The 25473-nt window shown below is 39.9% G+C and overlaps 2 protein-coding genes across 2 annotated transcripts in view; one reads left to right on the top strand and one right to left on the bottom strand.

Moving 5' to 3' along the window:
• Positions 1-17183, top strand: part of psme4b (proteasome activator subunit 4b) — a gene marked incomplete at its 5' end in the record, with an annotated part of 31088 nt that extends 13905 nt beyond the window's left edge. The window contains 28 exons of the mRNA XM_079237368.1: positions 1283-1440; positions 1745-1840; positions 1930-1985; positions 2126-2182; positions 2283-2338; positions 2427-2525; positions 2621-2683; positions 2805-2900; positions 3103-3234; positions 4276-4485; positions 4574-4710; positions 4889-4942; positions 5167-5296; positions 5971-6052; positions 6395-6548; positions 6990-7056; positions 7158-7283; positions 7525-7677; positions 7784-7888; positions 8792-8883; positions 9084-9215; positions 9410-9612; positions 10877-10962; positions 11160-11288; positions 12225-12380; positions 13431-13569; positions 13796-13929; positions 16183-17183. Of these exons, the coding sequence (XP_079093494.1) occupies positions 1283-1440; positions 1745-1840; positions 1930-1985; positions 2126-2182; positions 2283-2338; positions 2427-2525; positions 2621-2683; positions 2805-2900; positions 3103-3234; positions 4276-4485; positions 4574-4710; positions 4889-4942; positions 5167-5296; positions 5971-6052; positions 6395-6548; positions 6990-7056; positions 7158-7283; positions 7525-7677; positions 7784-7888; positions 8792-8883; positions 9084-9215; positions 9410-9612; positions 10877-10962; positions 11160-11288; positions 12225-12380; positions 13431-13569; positions 13796-13929; positions 16183-16317 (3237 nt within the window). The 3' untranslated portion in view covers positions 16318-17183. The remainder of the gene's footprint in view (positions 1-1282; positions 1441-1744; positions 1841-1929; positions 1986-2125; positions 2183-2282; positions 2339-2426; positions 2526-2620; positions 2684-2804; positions 2901-3102; positions 3235-4275; positions 4486-4573; positions 4711-4888; positions 4943-5166; positions 5297-5970; positions 6053-6394; positions 6549-6989; positions 7057-7157; positions 7284-7524; positions 7678-7783; positions 7889-8791; positions 8884-9083; positions 9216-9409; positions 9613-10876; positions 10963-11159; positions 11289-12224; positions 12381-13430; positions 13570-13795; positions 13930-16182) is intronic.
• A 635-nt stretch (positions 17184-17818) lies between these two features.
• On the bottom strand, positions 17819-21420 carry chac2 (ChaC, cation transport regulator homolog 2 (E. coli)). The gene is made up of 3 exons (XM_079214236.1): positions 21143-21420; positions 20529-20564; positions 17819-18662 (listed from the first exon to the last, which is right to left on the bottom strand). The coding sequence occupies exons 1-3, from the start codon at positions 21275-21277 to the stop codon at positions 18267-18269; spliced, it is 567 nt and encodes a 188-aa protein (XP_079070362.1). The 5' UTR covers positions 21278-21420; the 3' UTR covers positions 17819-18266.
• Positions 21421-25473: the final 4053 nt, after the last annotated feature.

Below are 25473 nucleotides of genomic sequence, written 5' to 3'. Positions count from 1 at the left end.
AGAAAGCATTCATCAATTTAAAATGAAATGTCGATACCACTAATGCTCATACTGCTCTCTCTTTCTCTCTCTTTTCTCACTCTCTGTCTCTGTGTCTCTTTATCTCTCGATTTTGATTTAACTTTGCTTTTTTTTGCACAACCTGTGGTTCGGGACCCCCAAAAAGGCCAAGAGATAAAAGTGCTCACAAAAAAATACAAATCCCCATGAGTGAATACTTTTTTAGTTTTAGTATACTTTTAGTTAACTGCAGTCCCTTGCAGGAAGATATTAAATAACAATGCAGTACAATTAAAGCAGTTCAATGCAATCAATTACAATTAAAAGCAACACACTTACAGTACATTACACATTCAAAATATACTTCCCTTAGTGTCCCTGTTGGAAAAAACTGGTGGCTTCATACAAAAGTTTAGAGCAGTTATCACATGATTGGTTTGTCTCGTTTTTAGGTTTTCTTTTAAGCAAACAAACCTTGTGCATTCTTTACATACAAGCAAACTAAGAAGTTAACACATTTATCGCACAGTCATGTTCATTTAAATAGTTTTATTTTCTTTATGTTGACTTGTGCTATTCTACTTTTTTCAGTTTTTTTTTTAATTTTAGGACTCATTCCTGTTTGCTAACATTAGCCATCATAAGCTACTGGTCAAACCAGACCAAGTGAGTGAAAATGTGCATTTTCTTGGTTGTAAACAAACTTTTAATTATTTTTTAGAACAAATGTGCTAAATCCTTCTTTGAAAAAGTTGCGTAATCTCCCCTACAGCTTCTAAATGCACGTTCAAAGAGGATTTCTCTCATGTCTGTTTTACTTTGTGGCAGCAGGAGAGAAACGGAGCAGCTTGCCCTGCAGTATTTCTGAGAAAAGCTTTTTTAAATTCTATTTTGTCATGTTTTTGTACGTGAGTGCAAGGGAAGTGTGTTTCTGTTTTGATGTTGAGGTGGCGGTAACTACAGCTACCTTCCTCTATTGCTTTTAAAAGCTGACCTCTTTTCATCTGCAGCTCGCGGTCACTGATTCTGTTTTTACTTCGTTTTTAGTTGGATTCATGTGCTAGTCTGTCATCCGATAATAGATCAGTTTTTTGGCAGAATGTGTTTACATCTGTCCATTGTTTAGTGTACTTATCCTTAACATGTGTTAAAAATATCCGTGGATGACACAGGTCTGTGGTTTTGAGGCAGACTGGTTGTGCTGGTTTGCTTGCCAGTTGTTCCAGTGGAAATGTTCTATTTCTGCAAAAATTTCTGAGAAAACATCTCTCTCTGTCTCCAGGACTGGGGCAGAGCTGGGGATGTGGCAGACTTGGGTGTGTGTTGGCACGTGCCCGAGAAGGAAGAGGAAAACTTTGTTTTCCAGCTGTTGTCCCGCCTCTTGCACCCTGAGCTGCAGCGAATCAAGGGCCACGTCTCTGGAGATCAGCCAATGAGCAGGTGTGCTGTTGTTTTTCCCAGTTCTCCATTTGTAGATGTAATCAGGCACACGCACAAACAAAACAAAGAAACCCTTAGCCTTTCATAGCTGAGACATAAGATTCGTCTTCATCCAAAAAAATTAAACCTGAACATTAACATCTGTTTTTAATATCTGTCTCAACGTTCTGGATGAAGTCAAATTAAGAGCACAGAGGGGTTGAAAAAGTTGGATTCGGCTGCTCAAAAGTATTTAAACACCACTGTAGAATTGCACACACAAATACTGCTCTGAAAGGACTGTAACATGTGATCTACTTCACAGGGAGGAGCTGTTGCAGAGTCTTGCCATTGTGCAGCACTGCCTTCTTGGAGCTGGAAGCATGCTGCCCCCTCTGGATGGACCGCACGTATCTGACCTGTGAGTCCTGCAGCTGCGCACACATATAAAAGCACACGTTCTCCTGCAGTCTTGTCACGTTTCGCTCCTTGCATTTTGTTTCTCCTCAGAGTGCCCTCCATGATCAATCTAGGGGAGATCAAACTGCATATAGGTGTCGACTACGGTAAGAAAACACAAGCAAGTCGCCCCACACAACACAAACGCACAAGAATTTGCGCGCTGAGCAGTTTCTTGTGGGTGATAAGGCTGCTCATCATGCATTCTGTGTCCATACGGGACGCCTGTGTGTCTCCTCCCCTCCAGATGATTCACGGGAGAACTACAGAGAGTCCATCTGCCAAACCATGAGACTGCTGCTACGTGAGCGAAGACTTTAATGCCACTACACTCCGGCTCTAAACTCCACACTTTGTTTGGAGCGTGGTTGTGATGCACAATTAATCAATATCCACTTTTCCAGATCACATCTTGGATTACTCGGAAGATGACACAAAGTCACTCTTCGTCATCATTAAGGTGATTTTTCTATTATTTATGTGTGAGATGTTATTATTCAGGCCCTGCAAAGGTCTCATGCATCCTTTTTCGGTCTGTCCGACTACAGATCATCAGTGACCTCATGTTTTTCCGAGGAACTCACAAGAAGGAGTTTGACTCACGTTGGAAAAGCTTCTCTCTTGTCAAGAAGTCCATGGAAAACAGGGTGAGTTGGAGGAGTGCAACAAGGCTGCTGATTGTTGTCAGCTTCAATGAGTCACTTGCAGGGTGATTGTACGTATGTTGCCTTTCTTTCGGCAGCTTCATGGGAAAAAGCAGCACATCAGAGCACTGCTCATCGACCGGGTTCTACTCCAGCACGAGGTCAGTTCAACAACACCTGCACTTTGTGCAGGGTCACAGATATAATCACATGCATATGAAGAAAATGGTGGGCATTGTTTTTTTTAAATAATATTTGAATATTTAATTTTTGTGTGAATAGATGAGGAAGCTGGTGGTTGAGGGCAATGAATATAAAGTGGTTCATCAGGAGCTGCTTTGTGATCTGCTGCTACTTTCTACCAGCACTTACAGCCAGGTAAAACTGACACGAAAAATTAGCAAGAATAATTCAATCATATACTATATGTGTGGCACTCTGAGATTCTTTGAAGGAAGAGTGCGATAAAAATTAAATGCATTATTATTAATCAGAACATCTGCCGGTTCCCATTTTACTGTTGGTATAAATATATCTCTGGTGAATAGTAATTGTGTTGTGCATGCATTTGTGCTTGTAGGTACGTAGCAGGGCCCAACATGTGCTGACGACCGCACTGGCAACTTTTAGCTTCTCCTACAGAGACCTGATTCCCCGAATCCTGCAACTGCTCTCGCCACAACACACCACTGGCACACCACAACAGTTTAAGGTACCAAACACACGCACACACACACACATACACACAGCACATTGTGACAAGCAAAGTTGACGTGAACTTGCTCATATTGGTCCCTGTCCGTGGTGCTGAAACTTGAAGTTAGTCCAAAACTGCATTTGATGGCTGCATTGTACTCCCTGTACTGTGGTCCTCAGCATTGATTTTGAAAGTTTCGCTGCTTGTTTTGAAGGGAGGTAGGTCTCGCCCCACCCTGCATTGTTGACCTTGTCTCTCCTTACACTCCTGATCTTAGCCTGACCAGTTTATGTTGACTATCCCCAGGGCTAGACTGGAGACAGAGGGTGATAGCATAGGGTACATTTACTGTCAGAGCACCAAAACAAAAGTCTTCTTTTGGAAACCAGGCGAGCAACACCAGTATCCTCTTTTTTAACACTCTTCTAAAGGCTCACTCCCGGCTTTTGTTTTTGTTCTGGTCAATTAAACATGTATCGTGTATATTTTATGTGATCTTGTGAGTATGTTCATCATATTATCGGAAGCACTTTTAAAACGTATTTTTTAAATGCGCAATATATATATACATAAATATTATTATTGCTGTTATGCACAATAGGCTTAATGTATATCATATCAATGCAAAAATTCTAAAGCTAAAGCTGACATGCTAATTGCAAATAGTCAGCATGTAAAAAGAAAGGAGCAGCATAGTTCCTGTGCTTCAGGGTTTGTCGATTTAGCACTTTGTAATTAGCTTCATTACGATGAAGAAGAATGAAGTTCAAGCCTAATTTCTAAAGCTGCAGAATGTAAATAATAGAAACCTGAATGCTGCACTGAACATGTGACCAGTATTTTGCACATCATCTGAGCCGCAGAGATACACAGGATGTGTCCTTCAAATTCAGACAAAAGGACACATTTCTGTGACGCAGACTTTGAAGGATCCAATCTAAAGCCACAGAACTTGACTGTCACTTTGCCTGTGCTGTCGATGTTTCTACCGCCATATACATGCAATATATACATACATATAATCTGTCAAGTGTCTTTATCCTGTGTGTGTTTCAGGGTGCGTTGTACTGCCTGCTGGGTCTGCACAGCGGTCCCTCTCCGGCCAGTGTAAGGGACTGGGACTGCGTTGGGGAGGTGTGGCCCGCTCTGGTGCGCTGTGGCCTGTCGCCCTCCATGACCTTGGAGGACCCGTCCATCGGTGGACTGCTCGACGACGTCACCGACCGCATTCATCGCCAGCACGACACCATCGGGATATATTTTACTGTGAGCAACAGGTTCATTAAAAGTCATTGCACGATCCTCATCTGTTTATTGTTCTTAATTGCTCCCCTTTGTTCTCTTCCACCTCCAGGTGTCGGAGTCATGTGTAGAGGTAGCAAATCACATCATGCAGTCTACAAATCCCAGGCCTTGTTTAGAGGCGGCGTCCATGGAGGAGCTGAAAGAAGGGCTTCAACGTCAGCGAATCAGAAACGTGGTTGCTGCAAGGTAGGAAAACTGGTGTTGTATATGTACATTCATTCAGTTTGAATTCCCTCTTTGTTTTTCTCAAGGTTACAGAAGAACTAGAGCACCATATTAGCATGAATTATTATAATTACCATTTTTATCATTTGTCGTAGGAGGAGAATCACTACTTACTAACGCATCTTTGTCTTTTGTACAGGAAATATGAGAAGCTGGTCAACGATATCTTGGATTGCCTTGAAGACAGTAACTTGTAGGTTATTTGTTATATGTACTGTAGATGCACTTGCTATATAAATGTTAATCAAATAAATGTCAGAATGCATTATGTAAGTTATGTATTATATTCTGTATTTAAAAGAGCTTTACTTATCAACAATCAGTCCCAGTAAATGTTGTAAAAAATACATATATTTTGTAGCAGAGACTCAGAAATTAAAGATTACAGGCAGAATTCCTTTTCTGTTTGTGTTTCAGGCCCTGGAAGTTTGAGTACATGGCCACAGACTTGTTGGGCCTCCAACTGAGAGAAGATCACCCACCTCCCCCTGACGCCGTCCTCTTCTTCACACAGAGCCTCACACATGACTCCATCAGCATACGCAAGGTCCGCAGCTGTGTGCGTGTCCTGTTTGTCTGTCTGAGTTGGTGTTTGTGTGGATGAAGAGTAATGGTGAAGTACCTGATATTCCACAGGGGTTTTAATGATGGAGATGGGGTGACTAATTACACATTTAAGCATAAAAGATGCCTACTTTACCATTTTAAACAACAGAAAATGATGGATGTCCTTAATGACCTTGTTTATCAGAAAAAAATGCAACTTTGAAGATTTTCACTTCACAAACATCACAAAGAGAAAGAATGTGTCTTTCAAAGGTTAAATATATATTTTGTAAAGATCTTTCTTGAGCTGTCACGACCATTTGTATTTTATTTGTCCAGCTGTGAGTAAGGCCTTCTTTCCCTCTGTGCATTGCATTGTGGGGCAATAGTGTCAATCAACAATACAGCATTTTCTTTTTATATGCATCCTGACTTTAGAGGTTTAAGGTCAAGTTATATAAGTTTAGTGTACAGAAATGAAAAAGCAAGTTACCAAAGATGCCTGTGGGAAAAGTCTGAGTGGCTAAAAACTAAGTTTACAATTTAATAGTAGCAGCAATATAATACAAGACAAACAGCAGTGCCACAGAATGATGTAAAGCCGAGACATTTCCAGAAGCTGCTGTGTTTGTTTATGGCTCTACTCTACCACTCTATATTATTTCCTTCTCGTAGGTGGCCATCTCAGCAATGGCCGGCATCCTGAAACAGCTAAAGCGACCAAGAAAGAAAGTGTCTGTGAAGCCGTCAGACATCAGTGAGTATAAACACAAAATAACAGTTTTAAAATGAACAGCTCTTTAGTTCTTGCCAGGCCGTAATTATTGCTGTAAGCTCTTCTCTCAATCCAGCAATTTCAGCGTTAAATACACCATGATGTATGGTCTAATTGTGTGCTCATTTCCCATTGAATGAGCAGCAAGACCAGAATATGAATATACATTTGCTCTAGATGAGAAAATCTTTCCTACTGATTTTTTTTTTTTCATCGAGAAACAGGGCGACTTTCCAACAATGGGCCGTCACCACAAACACACACTCACCTTACAAGCCAGACATGCGTGACCGTGTACTTTATTGTGTTTGCATGTCTGTGTAGGTGGCATAGAGGATCCAGAGGGGGTGTGTGTTGGGGATCGCGAGGGGAATCGCTGGCTGCAGTACGACAGCAACAGCCTCCCTCTGAGTGAGGAGCAGTGGGATTCTCAGCCGTATGTGGAGAAGACACACTGTGGCTACTACTTGTGGCCGAGGTAAAGAGAATGACTTAGCGGTGAGGCGGTGCATTTAGAAAGTGGAAGGCTGATTGACTGCTTGGTTGGATGGAGCTAAATAGCTGATTGACTTAACTGCCTGGTTGATTTGATGCTTGCCTCTGTGGCTTTGTGGCGAACTTAATGTCCGACTAACTGCTGGATGACTGATCTGGGCGGCTGGATAACTAGCGGGGTGTTGAACTGACTTCCTGTCATGGCCTGGCCTAGATAAGGCTCACTGAACGACTTACTGCCTGGCCTAGATAGAAGAATTGATGTATATATGAAGGGCTGGCTTGCTGACTAACTGACTTTATAATCGTTCATTTATCCTGGCTGCTTATTTAAAGACAGGATGTGTCTATCCATATTTCTGTCAGTTTGTTGTTATCTATAAATCACAGCAGCCTCTTTTTTTTTGGTCTCCCGTTCTTTCAGGGAAATGATGATCCATGCAGCTTCGGAAAAGCCAAAAGATGACCTGTCGTATGAAGAGATGAGCGAGGTGCTCGAATCGCACACCACACACACACACACACACACAATCTACCACTGATGCCTCAGTAATATAACTATTATTACAGTTGGTGTTTGTGTCTCACTCAGGGAGAGAAGATCATCTTTGAATATTTCTCGGACCCAGAGTTTATTGACCGGCTTATAGAGTTTCTCTCTCTGGAGGATCGGAAAGGAAACGACAGCTTCAATCCCCGACGCTTCTATCTCTTTAAGGTGCAATTTAAACTCTCAGCCTCAATCGATCTGGCAGACCTTTTTTACAAAGAAGTGACACAGCATACCACCGCTAGCCAAGTCTGAATTGAGCTAAGCAGAGATGGAATTTCTGTCATCAACTGCTGTGATTCATTGTTCTCCGTCGGACAGCTGACGGCGTCAAACGAATGACTGCAATATGTCTTTTTTTTTGGTTCATAAAAAAAAAAAGGTCTTCATGCTCATGTTTGATTGACAGGGGCTGTTTTGTAACTATGGAGACGCGTTCCTGCCGCTACTGTGGCCTCACCTAGAGCAGCTTGCCAGCGACCCCCATGAGAACTCCCAGCGCTGTGTGTGTGAGATTACTGCAGGACTAATCAGAGGCAGCAAACTCTGGAGTTTCAGCAAGGTACTGGAGACTCACACACACACAAATACACACGCTACACTATTTTTTGATAAGAAAAGTCAATATTAATAAAAACTTTCATTATTGTGTGTGTGTGTGCGCTCAGGTGGACGGGTTATGGCAGCTTTTGTGCCCTTTGATCAGGACAGCGTTAACCAACATCACAGTGGAAACCTACACAGACTGGGGCACCTGCATCGCTACTGCCTGTGTGAGTTGCTCACATGCATACAAATACACCACACACACAACACAGCTTAGGGCTCAGGAAAGAACAATGGGAATGTACATATATATTTTCCTTATAAAAAATGTTGAAGAATGGAATTTGAAAAGTCAATAAAACAAGTGAAATGCCTTGACAACTAATGGGTGAATTGCCATGAAATGTGTACGGGCGTTCATGTTCCCCTCTAGATAAACTGTAAAATATAAACGAGAGACTCTTTAACTTTCTGTCTAGTGCCATCATCAGGAGAAACATTTAATAGATGCAGTGTTTTGTTTAATAACCAAATACTTGCACAACTTGATTTTCAAGAGCTCCACGATATGAAGAAAATACACGATAACGTTGAATATCGCGATAATGATATTATTTGTAATGAATTAAAAGGAATTTCTGCTTTTCTGCTGTTGTCAGTGTACTGTGAAAATAACACAATTGTATGTGTTGAAATTTAATGGAAATTATTTCCAACATTCTTGTATTGAACAAATAAAACTGAACTCGAATGGTGCAGTTTTCAACTCTCTTTCATCAAACTCAAATCCCTGACTGTAATGTTGTAGTCTTTAGGGGATTTATGTATTTATTGCGCAAGTTGACATGAGGAGAATGTATATGTATTGTGCAGCCCAAATTCTCATGTAATTATGACATTTCTGTATGCTAACCATGAGATTGGAACAATGGTTAACATTACACCTGCTAAATCTCAGCATGTTAGCGTATATAATAAAAAAAAAACACTTACAATGTTGAACCGGGGACTACTTTCTCTATTTCCACTGTCAGTAAAGCTCTCAGTCCCTCAGTGGATGTATTCACGGTACTCACCTGAAATAATATTTCTAAAAATAAGCCTATTTTGAAATGTCTGCTGTACAACAGGAGGGCCGGGACCCCAGGAAACTCCACTGGCTGTTTGAGCTGCTGATGGAGAGCCCGCTGAGCGGAGAGAGCGGCTCGTTCAGGGACGCCAGGTGTGTGTGTGTGTGCGTGCGTGTGCGTGTGTGCATGCATGAATAGCTTTACGCACAGAATATGTGTTTATGTCATCTACACAGTATTTCTGAGGTTTCTGATTTCAGGCTGCAGTAGTAACCCGAGCTGACGTATGCTGAGCTGACGTGCTGCAATAACACGAAAACGCTCCATCCCCCTCCCTCTTTGTCTCTGTCAGCTTGCTGTATGTGCTTCAGGGAGGTCTGGCCCAGCAGCAGTGGAGAGTCTCTGAACTGCTGCACAGGCTGCTGACTTACCTGGAGCCCAAACTCACCCAGGTGTATAAGAATGTCAGGGAGCGCATTGGCAGGTAACCTGGTGTTATCTCCTCTGGGCTTACATAATCGTGGTTAAGTAGGTTAATCTAATTAGTTTGTGTGCGCTGTTTGGTCTGTTCAAATCTAAGCCTCTTTGTTAATCAAGTGTTCCCATTCTGTATTTGTGACTTTTCCTTTTCTTTCCTCTCCTCCCTCTCTCTCTCTCTCTCTCTCTCTCTCTCTCCAGTGTCCTGACCTATATCTTCATGATAGACGTGGCCCTGCCTCACACCCGGCCCACCTCCTCCCCACACGTGGCAGAGTTCGTCACTCGGGTCTTAGAGCGGCTCAAGCCGCTCACGTCAGAGCCGGAGATCCACAACCACGTCCACGAGGAGAACACCCAGGAGACGGGCGAGCGCACCCAGGCTGTCAAACTGCTCAAGACGGGTCAGAATGTGGATGCAAGCATGTGATGCGAGTGGTGGATGGACATGGTGTAGAAAGTGACTTTGGGAAAATGAATGATGAAACAAACTAAAAAGTGTGATCCCTTCCTGAGTAGATAGAGGGGGATTTCAAGTTGGTGTGTTCTAGCCTTTCAAATTAAAGTTATGGAGTCAAACTCAATATTTGGGAGGGTGACTAATATTAACATTTGTACTTGCCAGGTAGTGCAGTGTACTAGATTGTATTATTGATTTTCCTCTCAGATACAGTTTCCAGTAAGAGTTGAATAAATTATTGTCCAGTTTTTTTCAGCAATCTTTCTTTTTTATTATATTTAATTAAATGGTCAGTTCCCCCAGATTATATATATTTTTTATTCTTTAGCTATGCAGAAAGTTTGTTTTTTAGTTGCCTCTTACATCTCTGCCTCCACACAAATACAGCGGAGGTGGACTTTCATCCTTGGTGCTTACAGCGTTGTAATATCCCATTTACAAATTTCAATAACAACATTTTTTTTGCAATAAGAGGCGGCAGCAGAAATCCCTGCTATTTTAAAACCTGGGAAAATAAAATCTAAACTATGTGCATAGTTAGATACCACTAAAGGTATTGTAAGCAAGTAAGCAAGGCCGTAGCTACCACTATAGAAACAATTTGGAGGTTTAAAAAAATTATTTAAATTTGACTACTTTTAGCTGAACAAAAATCAAGTATTAAATATTTCCCACCAGATGTTTATTCATTGCAGAGTCAAATTTACGAGAGAAAAAATTTGACGCGGAAGTTAACTGAATAGATTAAATATGATAAGTGTTTCATAATTATAGCATCTTACTAAACTTTATACATTTAGATTTAATGTTATTTTGCCACTCGAAGTCAAGCAGGTGTGATTCTAAAATATTTTAAAATTAAATTCATTGTAGTTTTGCAGCAGATATTTTATTTTAGATCAAGATGTCTTACTTTAGTTCTTATTTTAGTGTATTAGCCCCTACTTTAGTTATTCATGGTGGTATATCACATTTTTTTGTCTTGCATTGTTGGTCTTTCAGTTTCTGTTACCACCCTAATCTCCATTATACAGATAAATATCTTGTTATGAAATTATCCAAATCATTAGATACCAAATCATGATAGATTGTGTTTTATCACCAGAGCAATGCGGTAAGGTCACAGCGCCAAGTCTGTTGTTTTTATTATTTGGCAGCAATCCAAACTATCCTCAATGTGTTTGTCTCTGTCTGTGTACCATTTGCAGTGTTGAAATGGTTGATGGCGAGCACAGGGCGAACCTTTACCACTCCTGTTCAGCCGCAACTACAGCTTCTGCCTCTACTCTTCAAAGTACCCCCCCCCCCCCCCACACACACACACACACACACACGCACACACACAGGTCCCAACGCAGCATTATTACCCACTCAATCTTACTTGCCCATTACACTCAATTTCTCTCTTCATTTACTCAAAACGGTGCGTAGCTCTGTGTCTTCCTATCTCTCTCCATCTCTCTCTCTCCCTCTGTTTCTCTCTCCCTGCAGATTGCCCCGGTGGAGATTGATGAGAGCTATGATGAGATGAAGCAGGATGCTCGCACGTGTCTCTCTCTCATGTCCCAAGGCCTGCTGTATCCTGAGCACATCCCTCTGGTTCTGGCAGCGCTGGAAGAAGTAATATGCAAACACACACATACTGCCCCACCTGCCTGCTGTCGGTGTTCAGAGCATAATTCTGCCATAGGTGTTGTTAGCCTAAAAACAACCTGTGCTTTTTTTATTTTTTTATTACTTCGTGGTGCTTACAGTTTTTCTCCTGTGAGTTTTGCATGCGAGTGGCACCCCTGATGAGAAACTCTCAAATGCTATCAGAATATCTAACCATGCGTCTGCATATTTTGTGCTAGACCGTATGAGAACACATTGCAACATTTTTGTATTTCACTTTTTCTTTTTTATCGTGTTGCAATCTCATGTCGTGTGCACAAATTATAGAGATAGCTTGACATTTTGGGAAATACTTGCTGTCTCGCAAGTAGAGGAGGACAGTTAAGTGACCGTAGACTCTTGGTTTCCAGTCTTTATGCCAACATGTTAGCATTAGCATTGTTATCATGTTTGCATGCTTTCTTTCAATCATTACACATTTCCTCAAACTAGACAACACAAAACAGCAACAAATAAATACAAAATTATACATAACAGCATAACAACCAACTATACAAACAATCAGACAAGGAGAAAAAAACACGGACATAAATCAGACATCATCATGTTTGCATTCTAGCGTTAGCATTTAGCTCAAAGGGCGCGGCCTCACAGAGCCGCCAGCATGGCCGAAGACATTTATTGCTGTTTTGCTCGAGCTAAAAGCTTTTCATTATATGACAGGTGACAATAAAACTTAATAAACTGGTAGAGAAGCATTGAACTGATACAACCTGATCTTCTTGTACTCACAAGATAATAGCTTGTGGACACGTTCTTTGAATCTTGTGTGCACAACATATTAACTTGTGTCTACGACATCATATTTTGTTTGCACAAGAACCATGAAAGTTAAAGGTCTTTCTCTTTCTTTCGCTCCCTGTCTGTCTCCCGTCCCTCTAGATGGCCGGCAGCAGGTCGTGGCATGCACGCTTCTCAGTACTGACCTACCTCCAGATCATGGTTTTCTACAACTTGTTCACCCTGCTCAGTGTGCCTCCCGAGGTGCTGCGCATCCGGAAGCTGGTGATGCAGCTGCTGCTTGATGAACAGCTCGAGGTAATGCATGCACAAAAAGGCAGCAAACATTGGTTTAAAACAGCCACTATTCCTCTGCGAGGTATAATTGTCAAAGGATTATAAATGGCCTCTTATTGTCCCTTGGTTTCTCCTCACTAAATCTTAATCCCTCTTTTCTATTCGCAGTTATTGCTTAAAAATAACCCTCTACCTCTCTGCTCAGCTCTCAATTTATTTTCCTGTTTTGGTGCCTCTCTCTTTATCTGTGGTATCAGGGATGTTGATGAAGCACTACGGCCGCCGTGCACTCCTTTGTAGCTAGTTGTTATTTCAGGGATCTAAAAATAACATAATTTATCAATCTAATGCCCAAAATATAATTTGGCAAGGCATATATGTTTTGACTCTTCAACAACTGTTAATTATTCATATATATATATGTATTGAATGCAGTAAAATCAACTATACAACTCATTCACAGAATATGCGTATTTTTTTTGTGCATTAAATGATGCACAAAAAAATTTGCATCATTTGTGATGTGCACAAACCGTGCTTTCAAAACCTTCTTTAACTTGTCTCTTCTCCATTGATCAGGATGTACAGGTCAAAATAAATAATCGTTACGGTTCACCCGGGTTGTCTAACTTGCAGTTGCTAAAACAGTTGCTTCTCTCAATATTTCTTCAACTGTGTAAGTGTCCAGCTGGTCAATGTGTTGTCTTTGTCATTGTCTCTTTCGATGCATCAACCGTCACTCAGTGCTTATTCATAATTTATGCAAAGTGATGCAGGGAGGCAGTGATGTTCAGCAAGTGAATTTCACCTCAGCTCAACTCAGCATCCATCTCTCCTCCTGCTCCCTCCTCCCTCTCATCCTCTGCTCATCTCTGTCCCGTGTACCTTTCCACCTGAGCTTCTTGCACTCGCCTCTTTTGATAAATTGTGCATGCGTTTCACGCCCTAAAACTGCCCCGTGCTTTCCTTTATTTGTCTGTCCTGATCTTCACAGGTCTCTCTTTTTCTTTCTCTCTCCTTGCTGTCCCTCCCTCCATCTCTCTATCCTCCTCCCCCTCCTTCTCCCTGTAGGTGAGGGACATGGCAGGCACCACCCTCAGTGGTTTACTGCAGTGCCAGTTTTTCCCTATGGACTCCAGTCTGCAGACACAGCTTCAGACGCTGAGTCAGACTCGCCTCCCCAAGGCAAGAGGAGAACTGGCCTCCACAGGTACACACACACACAGACACAGACAGACACACACACACACACACACACACACACATGTACGTGCACGTCACTATCATACAGTGAGGCAATCACAGTAATACTTGCCCTATTACCCTTTCTTATCCGAGGAGAATTGTGAACCTTGAAATTCAAAGGCTCATTTTAACTCCATTTTGGTGCGTGTGTGTGTGTGTGCGTGTGTGTGTGTGTGTGTGTGTGTTCGCAGACTTAGTGCGGCGCCATGCCGGAGTGCTCGGCCTCAGTGCGTGCATCCTGTCAAGTCCCTACGATGTCCCAGACTGGATGCCTCAGATACTGATGGACCTGAGCGACCATCTCAACGACCCACAGCCTATAGAGGTACACACACACACACACACACACACACACACACACACACACACACACAGAGACAGACAATAGTGTACACACACACTCGTATACAAACATCGAGCTCAACACAGTGTGAGCTGAAAGAATACAATTTCATTGTCCAATTGAGGAGAAAATTGTGTCTTTGGCCGTTCTTCAGGCATGAAGAAGACATACAATGTAATCCGTAATGCGGAGTTTGAATAATACATTAGCGCCAGTGATGATGATAATTTACTGCTTCTCCTGTTGCAAACTGAAAGAGATGAGAAAGAAAATACAATGGAATACAGTTAAAGATTATATTTGCGAGAAGATGAATTACCCGGTCTGGTACGAACGCTTCTGAGAAGAAGAATCGTTCGATATACGAGTGGCAGGAGTTGATTTTGTGCAAAATAATAAGCATGTAATATCTTGGTTTCTTCAGGCAGACTAACTAATCTGTAGTCTAAATCAGTTTTGATTGTCATGCCACGGGCATCCCCTTCCTTTCTTCCTTCCTCCCCTGGAATCTACTCATTTTGTTTGAAGGCCTTGCTGTAAAATGAATGCACTCAAAGTTTAAGTCGTGCATACATCCTCAGTTATACTGAACATCCGTTTACGTCCCTGTCTTTGTGTCCTTGTTGAACCTCGCTAACTTTTCCCTCCAAACTTGTTTCACTTTAAATCATTTCCACGTTTTTGTATTCAAATTGCTATTTGTGGCATTTTATCATCAATAAATTATTCTTAGCTCATTAGTTTTTAATACATGTAAACAAATGCTGGAAACGTTGTCAGCTGCTGTTAGCTTCTACCCTGCGTGCCACATCGTGTCCCCAGATCAGCGAGTGGCAGCGCCGTTGTTTCCTCCGCTCAAAACAGGAACTATTTACTTTGCAAAGTCATTACTCTGCCTTGTTCTAGTTCCACTGGTAAACGTGAGGGTGGCTCTCGTTGTAGGAACTGAAAGTGGCTGTTATCAAAGGCTGTTTTTCAGTTGTGAACATGTTTTTCCCCTGAATAACAAATGAAGCAACAGAAAGAACTATCAACACTCTATTTATTGCTGCAGTTTACTGCAGTGTTTAATGGAAACGTCCTCATTTTGAGAGCCAAACTTTAAAATGTGCATTTTTACTCCAGTGATGGAATATTACAGTCCTCCACGGCAAAGGAGCTCCGCTCAATCTGTGAGGAGGCTGATCTACTGTGAATACATACGAATTTGGGTTGTATTGTTAACTCCCTTCAATAAATTGTGATTAAAAAATAACTTAAAATCTCTTGTCAAAACCCAAATTATGTTTGTTTGTATGTATGTTATATATGTTACTCAACAAACGTGTGTTACATCTTAGTGAACAATGATCATTTAAGAACTTAATGTCAATTTATGACTTCATGAAATATACTGGTGTTGAAAAAATCAATTTGATTAAATTTTATGTGAGTCTGAAAAATAAGGCAGGGTGGGAATTCTTTACCTGTATTTCTCCATTATCATAATGTATTGGTCATGTTTTGCAAGAAATAATTCGTCACTTCAGTAAAACTAGAAATACCGCAATGTAGAAATACTCTGTCACGGGTAAAAGTCCCGCATTCAAAACTGTACTTCAGCAAGTATTTTAAGCAAGTATCAAGTAAAATGACTAATTATACAGAAAAATGCCCCTCTGAGGATGTTTTATTATGATATATTATATTATTGGATTGTTGCTACTGTTGAGGTGGAGCTGATTTGACTACTTTCAAATCAATCAAATAACAATGCAACATTTTTTTTTAAAAATAATATACATAGTAAGTAGAGTTTGAAATCGTGTGGATTTCCCTCTGAAATCTAACCAAGTATACAGTGTATATACAGTATATATATATATATATATATATATATATATATATATATATATGTATATATGTATATATATGTATATATGTATATATATATATATATATATATATATATATATATATATATATATATATATATGTATGTATATATATATATATATATATATATATATATATGTATATATATATATATATATATATATGTATATATATATATATATATATATATATATATATATATATATACACACAGTATATCACCTTGTGGTGTCTTGTAAGCCTTTGCGAGATGGGCGTTGATGTACTTGTGTCATTTAGTCACAACAATGTTTATTTTCCCATTGTGTCGGTAATGATGATGTTGATGATGTTGACGATGATGATGTTTGTTGTTCCAAGATGACCGTGAAGAAGACCCTGTCGGAGTTCAGGCGCACGCACCACGATAACTGGCAGGAGCATCGGCAGTGCTTCACTGACGACCAGCTGCTCGTGCTCACGGACCTGCTGGTGTCGCCGTGTTACTACGCCTAGACAGCCAGCGGCCTCGCCGGGTCCTCCACCCACGGGCCGTCCCGTCAAAGACTAACGACACCCTTTCACAGCGCTGCGGTCCTCAAGCCGGGGGCGACTGTGGCTCAGTGGCGAGCAGGGTCGTCCTTCAATCAGAGGATCGGTGGTTCACTAGCCCATGTCGATGTGTCCTTGAGCAAGACACTTAACCCTAAATGTCTCCCATAGCTGCGCCTACGGTGTATGAATGGTTGATAATCCTGATGTGGCACCTTGCATGGTAGCTCCTCTCATCAGTGTGTGAATGGGTGAATGATGTCATGTAGTGTTAAAGCGCTTTCAGTGGTCGGAAGACTAGAAAAGCGCTGTACAAGTACAGGTCCATTTACCGTTCAAATAATATTGTAGCAACATCGATGTTGGCCTTCAGTAAGCCCGGCAGAAAAGCCACCCTGGACGAGGCGGTTTCAAATATCCAACTTACTTGGTGAGTTTATTTTGTCTCGCCAAGCAGCTCCATAGCCCCAAAGGTGGCCACTTTACTTTTAAGATAATCCCGCTTTAGGGGGTATCTTTTGTTGCAGTTGTATAATATAGTCAGTCACTCATTTGCCAGAAACCTCTGTATCTTTTCACGTCACTATTCTCATTAATAAAGTATTCATAATTTACCAAATACAAGAAAAACTTAAATGATTAAATTAATATTTAAAAAAATGTCATTGATCGTATCAAATACTTTAATAGTATTTCTACAGTTATAATGTCCCCACACTTGCAAAGCATTACTGTATAAAAATATACATGAAATAATGTCGCAAAACATGACGTAATCGATTAAATGTATATACACCTATAATAAGTAATAAGATGTATAACATGTTGACACAGGCTGCTGTAGCTCAACACTGAGAATTGTTTCCTGTTGAATAAATTCATTGCATCATTTGTAAAAAATAGAGATGTATTGAGTGTGACATGCTTTGCATACATTCATATCACATATATGTCCTCAGTAGATGACGGATGCTGTGTATGTATGTATGTGTGTGTGTGTGTGTGTGTGTGTGTGTGTGTGTGTGTGTGTGTGTGTGTGTGTGTGTGTGTGTGTGTGTGTGTTAGAGAAAGTCAGGATCACAGATAGAGCTGTCGTCCGTGCATGCGGAGCTGTTGTCTTTGACATGTTCACTGTGCTGAGACGTACGCTGGCAGAATGAGAAGAGGCACAGCTGTTTAGTGTGATTACAGTGTGTGAGAGTGTGATTACAGTAGTATGATGATGATACCTAATCTGAAAGTTGAAAAGGACAGATCAAGGATATTTGCAAAAAGTAAAGAACTTTGGAAAGAGTTCTGATAATGTCTTCTAAGAAGCAAAAAGGTGTTTGGGCATGACTGCTTTTCCTAAACTAATATTTAAGCTTTGTTTTAGATTGTCTGACCTTGTACTCCTTCTTAATATAATTTAAATGAACTAAATTAGTATCATTAAATCAGAAAGGCAAGGAAATCAAATGGTCATTGTTTATTATATCTCCTGAGAGATTTTTTTTTTTTTTCTTCTCACAAGTTTTGACCCCAGATAGTTCACCAAGCGCAAGATGTTTTTAGGTTTCAAAATTATTCATGAAGACAGACACAATGTTTATGTAAATGTGGGTGGATATTCACTCAGAATACATTTATTAATTCAAAACATTCTTCATTTGCTCTGTTTTATATTGTACAAAGAGAAAATTATTAAGTTTATCCAAAGCATACTTTGTGATCATTCAATGTGTAGTTTTAATTACAGTACCTTCATGTATTGTTTTGTTTCAAGCAGCTTTCAATAGATATTATTTGTAATTTGTTTTCTGCACGAAAATGGTGACATTTACTTGTAGTATGACACTTGTAACAGACTTGTAGCTGACAAATCTAGCCAGTTATATATCATTGATCACATCTTACTAGTTTTCTGATCACAATCAGCCCGTTTGAGTGTGTGAGTGTTTCTGACCGTTGTGTAGTCTTTCTTTCACTAAACTTTCTAGAGAAAACAGGTGTGTGTCTGAGTCCTCAGGCAGAATTGTCCTCACAGCATCAGCCAGCTGAAATAGGTACTCCGTGTTTTGCCCACTTGGACCGGTAGAGGCGACGATCTGGTTGGCTATCTCCTCCAGAGGGGCGGGGCCGAGGTAGTCTGGATTGTCCTGAGATCCGATGTAGAGCAGCATCTGGCTGGGCGGCGGAGAAAGTGGTGGACGGGGGTGAAAGGTCACCGAGATGACCTGATAACCATTTTTTTCTCTGTAGTCAAGGTAGCTCTTCACTTCCTGCTCCCGGCCCGTCGGCAGCTTGTAAGCAACGCCCCAAACACACCCCTTAAAAAGAGGGAAAGAAGAAGACAGTTAGCTTGGCATCTGTAGGAAAGAATGTAGAATAACCAGGCGGTAACTAGTGAGGCCAATGCAGAAGAGTTCTCTAATTCTCTCTACTGGCCAGCAGGGGGCGACTTATTTTTGTTGCAACAAGAAGTCAGATTGCATGGAAGTCTATGAGAAAATGACTCTACTTCTCACTTGATTTATTACCTCAGTAAACAATGTAAACATGAGTTTATGGTCTCAATCACTAGTTTCAAATATAGTTAGTTTTCATATGGTCACTCTTTGCAAAAAGCCAAGATGGCGACGGCTGTAATCCAAGATGGCGACGACCAAAATGCTGAACTCGAGGCTGCAAAAAGCAGTCAACAAACCAATGGGTGATCACGACGACTACATTCATTTCATTTTTTAATTGTTAATTTTTAACAGTTTTGATAATTAAATCATAACTGTTGTTTGAAAGCAAAAATGCCAAAAGCTTACCAACTACAGCTTCTTAATAATGCATATTTGCTGAGTTTCTTAATTTACAATGATGGTAAACTGAATAGCTTTTAGTTTCAGCCCTATTTGTATTGACATAATGTTTATGAACACAAGTTGACTGCCATAGACGATGATTTTTAACCTCATAAGTAACAGTTTTAAGATACTCATCAGTCACCTCTGAATGCATGTTTTTTAGATGCTTACCATGTTCTGGCAACATTACACACTCTGTATCTCTCAATCGTTTTCCCATCAACTGCAACAAATTATCTCTCATCCAAGGTCAGAATACAATACACTGTCTTTTCCTTTGTTTCTATAAGATGCGATCTCCTTTCCTGAGCAGCAGTACAGCACTCTCGTTCCCCTTGTTCAGCATGTGTCTTTGTCTCACATCAGGCATATATGCCAATAACTAAAATATCCATAACACTGTGACAGTCCACTGTTCCATAAAGAAAAAACGGATGTAAGTGACTGCAACTTGAAAACTGTGTTCTCTTAAGTGCAATTTCCTAAACACAATCTTGCTGTTCATGTAGTTGCAATGCTAGTTTGTTGGCCTCTACGCTGCAAGATATCTCTTAATTATTCAGTAATAAATAACAAGGTGGTTGAATTATGACCGTCAGGTGGGGATAATCTATTATTACTGTATATGAATAACATGATATATTGTTTGCTTTGTTTCCTTTCCCCTTAACATAATTTGTCTTCTAATACAAACATCACATTCATATGTCAAATGTAAATAATATCAAAAGATGTATTACTCGTACCTAAGCTGACAGGACATCTACTTATTAAAAATGACAAATCTTTATGATAGGTTAGGGATTCAAATACAAGGAGGGATTACTCTTTGTTTAAATGTTCATTTTTTTCTATTTGCATAGAGGGTGTACATATTGTAGATATTGTGCGCATATGTGACATATTACAAAGGACTTAATCTTATGTCATTTAAAAAATAAAAATAAACCTCAAAGACATTTAATTTGATTAATTATACGTTAGTTGAAGGAACATTCATGGGTAATCATTTTAATGATCAAATAATCTTTTAGGTTATTTATCAATACTAAAGACCAAACATTCGCTGGTTCCAGCTTCTCCAATGGGAGCATTTTCTGCAGTTTTCTGCTTCATGTTATTGGAAACTGGCTAAATTGGGTTTCAAAGTGTTGGTTGGACAAAACAAGTCATCTAAAGACGTCACCTCGGGATGAACATTATTCACAATTTCCTCGAACAAAACACTTAATCGAGAAAGTAATTGGCAAAGTAATAGACAGTGAAATTAATCGTTAGTTGAAGCTCTATTACAAAGTAATGTACGGCACCATTAGGTTTAGGAGGGGTATGTCTCACCTCAGGATTCTCCACCAGTGTCACCACCCGGCCAGGCTGTAAAGGAAACAGACAGAGGGGCAAGCTTTAAAACATCAGCAAATACACATATAGTAAAGCAACCAAGTAGGAGTATATTAATATAAAACATTTTTAAATGACTGTACATTAACACTTAACAAATGTCAACAAAACAGACTTTTAATGGGAAGGTTATATTACAAGCTGCAAAAGCATTTACACAAATGAATAACCTGGCATGTTTAGTATAACGTTACATTCAGTAGGATAAACAATAAACAGGGTTTTAAAAGCTAACTAAATGGCAACTTTCTAAACCTTTGGTTAGTTAATACTTAAGATAGTAGCAGTGTTACTACAGCTTGTTTAATAGTCAGCCAACGTTACAGTTACTCCACAAATGCATTAATTTACCAAGAGATGTTGAGTAACTTTTCCCATTAAATTAGATATTTAACCAAGAGGATTCATGCCCTGCTTTCCCCGTTTTTAGTTGTGCCCCCTTTATCAACAGACATGGCAACCTTGCATCAGTAGCTAATTGCTGTCGTCACGGTATAACGACTGGCAGGCCGTAACGTCACTTATCCCCAAAGACAATAAAGTTCACTCACCTTCCCCGGTACACCCCGGTGGTCGGTGCTGCCCTGCCAAAACCGGCGGCTGAAGCCTTTTATGAAGCCAATTCTTTTTTCCTCATAAGGAAAATCCACTTTCCATATGAGAGACCCGTAGCCGAAAACCCACATGAGGAAAGATGGTTAAACAGAACTAAATTACGACGTTAGAGTCTGACTGCCATTTCACAGCGAGAGCCATTTCATAACACATTAAATGGCACGTACACCTGCAACAGTAAACGGTATTTTACCGCTAATCTGCCCCTGTACTAAATACTGTCAAGTCATTTTGGTTACGTAACTACAGGTACTTCCGCTCAATAGTTTTCAGTATAAAACATTTTCCTATCTAAATGCACATATTTTGATAACGTTAACACATAGAGGAGTTCTCGGCAGCTAAAAACAATACAATGTTGCTTTTTTATAGTATTTTGTATTTTTAACCTTACGTCGTACCACAATAGCTTAACTTTAAGGAGCCTTCCACTTTTATTTTGAAGGCAATCGCTATTCCGGATGTTTCTATTTCAGTACAAAGTCTAATAATGGACCGGACGAAGCGACAACTACATCTACTTTTTTTTCTCCACCCCTTTAAGAAAAAGTTGTTGTGCCTTTTTTGAATTAGCAAATTGCCATGAATTCCCATGTTTGATAAATGCACGAAAAACGTTGATATTGTAATATTCCTCCAACCTGTCGAGAAAAAAGAAATCCCGGAAAGTGTTGAATATTGTTGCGAGAAAAACAAGTTATAAAGTAGCAGCACACAGGTCCCAATTGACTTGAATGTTTTAAATTTAAAAAGTGTATTTGTTGAAAAATGTGGAATAACAATAAAGATTAAGAAGTGGATGCAAAATTCACTTTTTTAATGCTTCCAGGATTCCTATCCAATAATACATTAAGACATAAAACAAAACCAAACAAAACCAAAAAAAGCAATATGAGCTTCAGTCCTGACACCAGGGGGTGCTGAGTTTCTATTTCCCTCAGTGTTTCATTGTGTATTCTCCCAAATAGCATACTCCTCTTGTATGCGTGTGAGCACTGATTCAGAACCAAAGAAAGTGGACAGCCACAGTCTGGCCTGTGATTTTTGCTCCATGTACAGCAGCCGCGCTCATTCTTCTGCCTCTGAGAGAAGCTAGTCAGCAAACATTGTATGTAACTTACCAGCCTTGCGTTTGAAGGGGCAGATCGGTGGTTGTAATGCACATCTGGGCTGGAAAATGCTGCAGAGGAAACATCTGCCACAAAGACAAGCTTGTTCAAGACACCAGAACCAAAGCTGCTGCAGTGGAGCTGCTCACTAAAGGTCAGCTCTCAGGTGGGAATGTGTGTAAATCTGTGTGACGCATAGATCCGAATTAATGTCAGAGCACTTACCGTAATGTAAATCAGATAAATGCAGCTATATCAAATATTGCATGTTCCCTGCTGTGAAAATGATCAGCCTTTTATAATAACTGTGAACCTCTACAGAGCAACACAAGTGTATGTACAGGCTAAATCCTTCTCCAAATATCTTAAACCGCAAGCATACATAATTGTGAACTCATTTGTTTGTGCATCAACACCACAAAAAGCTTACAAACTTTCCCTTGGGCTCACCTTTTAAGCACTATTTATCTTTGACAGGACAAATATTGTATTTAGCCTATGTCGTAATGTATACATTTTCATTATTATGACAACATAGAAATTTTGATAAATATAAACAGTCCCCTTTACAGCCTGTTTGTTGTCTAGTTTTCATGATGCAAAATAGGTTTTATTTTTATCTGGAAGAAACTCTGCACTAGATGAATTTGGCAAATGTGTTATCTCTTGTTTGGAAGATAAAAAAGTTGCAGTAAATATGAAGATAACTCAAGAGGAATGAATGTGAATACAATTGGCTGGAGACAATAGTGTGAGCAAGAAAATCATTCCGTTTTAAACACTGAAGCTTTTAAATTCTAATATCGACCCTAAGCGATTCAGAAATCCACATTAAATCTACTGTAATTCACTCTTCATTCCTGATGCTATCAAAAGAGTCACTTTATCAACGGCTCAATCAAACTAAATCAAATAAGTAATTATTCCAAAACAATTCATCAATGCTGGTATGTACTGGTGCTTTTCACTTGTGTCTTCCTTCATCAGCGTTTTTCTCCCATTGTTCATACATGTTACATTATTTTCAATTTATTCTCATCTTTTCCCTGTTCTGCACCTTTTTGTGTTCCTTCTCCAACTGCAGCGCCTTTGTTAAACTTTCTTGGTGTCTTTAGTCTTCTGTTTATTCATTATTTACCAAGAAAGAGGCGCACTCCACCATTTTCTCCTTTGTTTAAGTCATTTTTAGTGGCTTCCGTTCATTTAGGAAAATCTGCATTTAGGGATACTCCACCAATTTTACACATCAAAGCCAGTTTATTTAACGTGATAAGTCGTATAGAACACAGACTTTAAAAACAGCCGTATAAAGCTCTCCAAGCTACTGCTCATTTCCTGTTTTTTTACAGACAGTCAACGTCTGTTTCTTTTATCCAGTCGTTCCCTGACGTAATCCAGTTTATACTGTAATCATGGCAACAAACGTCCCCTTACCTTAACCAAGTGGCTATTTTAACCCAAACCCTGGTCTTTCCATGATGCAAACACAGTTATGTTTGTGCCTAAAGCTAAGCACACCTCAACCATAGAGGTGTAACATCAGGAAACATTTTAATTTGTGTTGCAACAATGTATTTTGTTGCAATTTGAGTTATAAGTGTGTTTGTTACGCAAAATAACGGTGTTTGTTACGTAACTTACGGAGGTGGCATTAGTTAAGTACTTACATAACAAAAGTGAAAAGAAAAATATCTCAACATTCATTTTTGTTTTCACACAAAACATGTACAGCAGTCTTCTGGGTAAAAGCCACTCATCCATTACACCGTTCCTCCTCGTGGACTTTGTCTCTCCTAACAAAACAAGAGTTCCTTAGCAGCAGCCCTGCATGTCCTGGGTCACGATTACCTGGGTTAAATCCAAATTACAGCGCATTACTTTTTATAGGTTTAAGTACGAACAGTGAATGAGAACAGCCTGACTAAGGAATACAAATCAGGATATCTCAGTCGTTGCAGCACCAATTGTTCAATCTGTTGCTCCTTCATCATTATAGGAGAGCAATACTTTATTTAAAGAGTGCCCCTTTAAGACCAGTTACACTCCGTCTGTTTTCTCTGAGTGGGCTTTCTTGTTGTGTTTCTTTCTGCGGTCTCTTTAATCCATTTACATTGTGCATTGCTGAATGGAGCTGTCAACATCCAGAGCACCGTTGTTCTGTTCAAGTTTGTTTGTTGCAGCCAAGGTTAAAGGTTATTTAAGAGGTTCAGACTGGCCAGCAATCATTTAATTAGTTTTTATTGCTCATAGTGATATCACCCCAGTTGCTTTCTGTCAGCGTTGTAAAGTGTCTACATGGTAGTTATCTCCTCAATCTGCTCTTTGAAACCACATTTCTTTAGTTACTGGAACTTCTTTTTTCCACCAGCAACCTTTATAATCATTGAACTAACCTTCGATTTTTTTTTGTACTTCTGAAGCAATCAAGGTCTACAAAACCCATCCAAAGGTTTCCTCCATACTGACTCACTCTAGCAGCAGTGGTTGCACACACAAAAAAAGCTTTTGAACTTCTGACTCCATCTCAGCAGCCATAGAGAGGAATTAGACGGCCGAGTCATAAAAGTCCACTATATGTCGAGAGCAGAGTTGAATGGGCCATTTCTGGCTCTGAGGCCTCAGACGGTTTGATCCTGAACTGCTCATATGACTCCTGAGACTTCGCTCACATACAGGCTCAGGGAATGCAGCCACATCTTTCAGCATGGTTGTACTTGCCCGAGAGTATGATTCAATTTGGGGTATAGCAACTAATAATGATGATGTGAAGGACTGTAAGATAAGAAAGTAATTATTAGCAAGTCAATATTATCTATTTTGACTCCGCTTTTACACTGAGACTGCAAAAAAACTCATCTGTGAAAGTGTTGGACCAGCACAAGCATTGGCTAATTAGAATAACAGAATGAGAATCATGTTTGCTTTGGCATGACTGATATTCGTCCTCCGTCTTCAAACGAGATGTAATAATAGAAATGATGATAAAATAGAAGGTTTCATTGATGATAAATGCTGTGTTCCCCCTTGTCTTAGCAGCGAAAAAGGCCAAACATTTGGAGTCAATATGATGATAGAGGCTTATGTTAATTCAGAATTTCAATATAAAGTTGAAGTTTCTGCCAAAATAAGGCAAAAGCCAGCACATGTCTTGAAAAAGG

Source organism: Taurulus bubalis (genome assembly GCF_910589615.1).
Source record: "Taurulus bubalis genome assembly, chromosome: 2".
In the NCBI taxonomy this organism is placed as follows: domain Eukaryota; kingdom Metazoa; phylum Chordata; class Actinopteri; order Perciformes; family Cottidae; genus Taurulus; species Taurulus bubalis.
The sequence above is the reverse complement of the archived record's forward strand: the minus strand, read 5'-3'. Positions and strand labels throughout refer to the sequence as shown.

Bases quoted from the DNA above. Each gene is read 5' to 3' on its own strand.
- chac2 (XM_079214236.1), bottom strand. From the start codon at position 21,277: ATGTGGGTTTTCGGCTACGGGTCTCTCATATGGAAAGTGGATTTTCCT. The intron at 20,565-21,142 runs GTGAGTGAACTT...TTTCCTTTACAG, and splicing joins ACCGGGGTGTACCGGGGAAG to CCTGGCCGGGTGGTGACACT. The intron at 18,663-20,528 runs GTGAGACATACC...CCTCTTTTTAAG, and splicing joins CACTGGTGGAGAATCCTGAG to GGGTGTGTTTGGGGCGTTGC.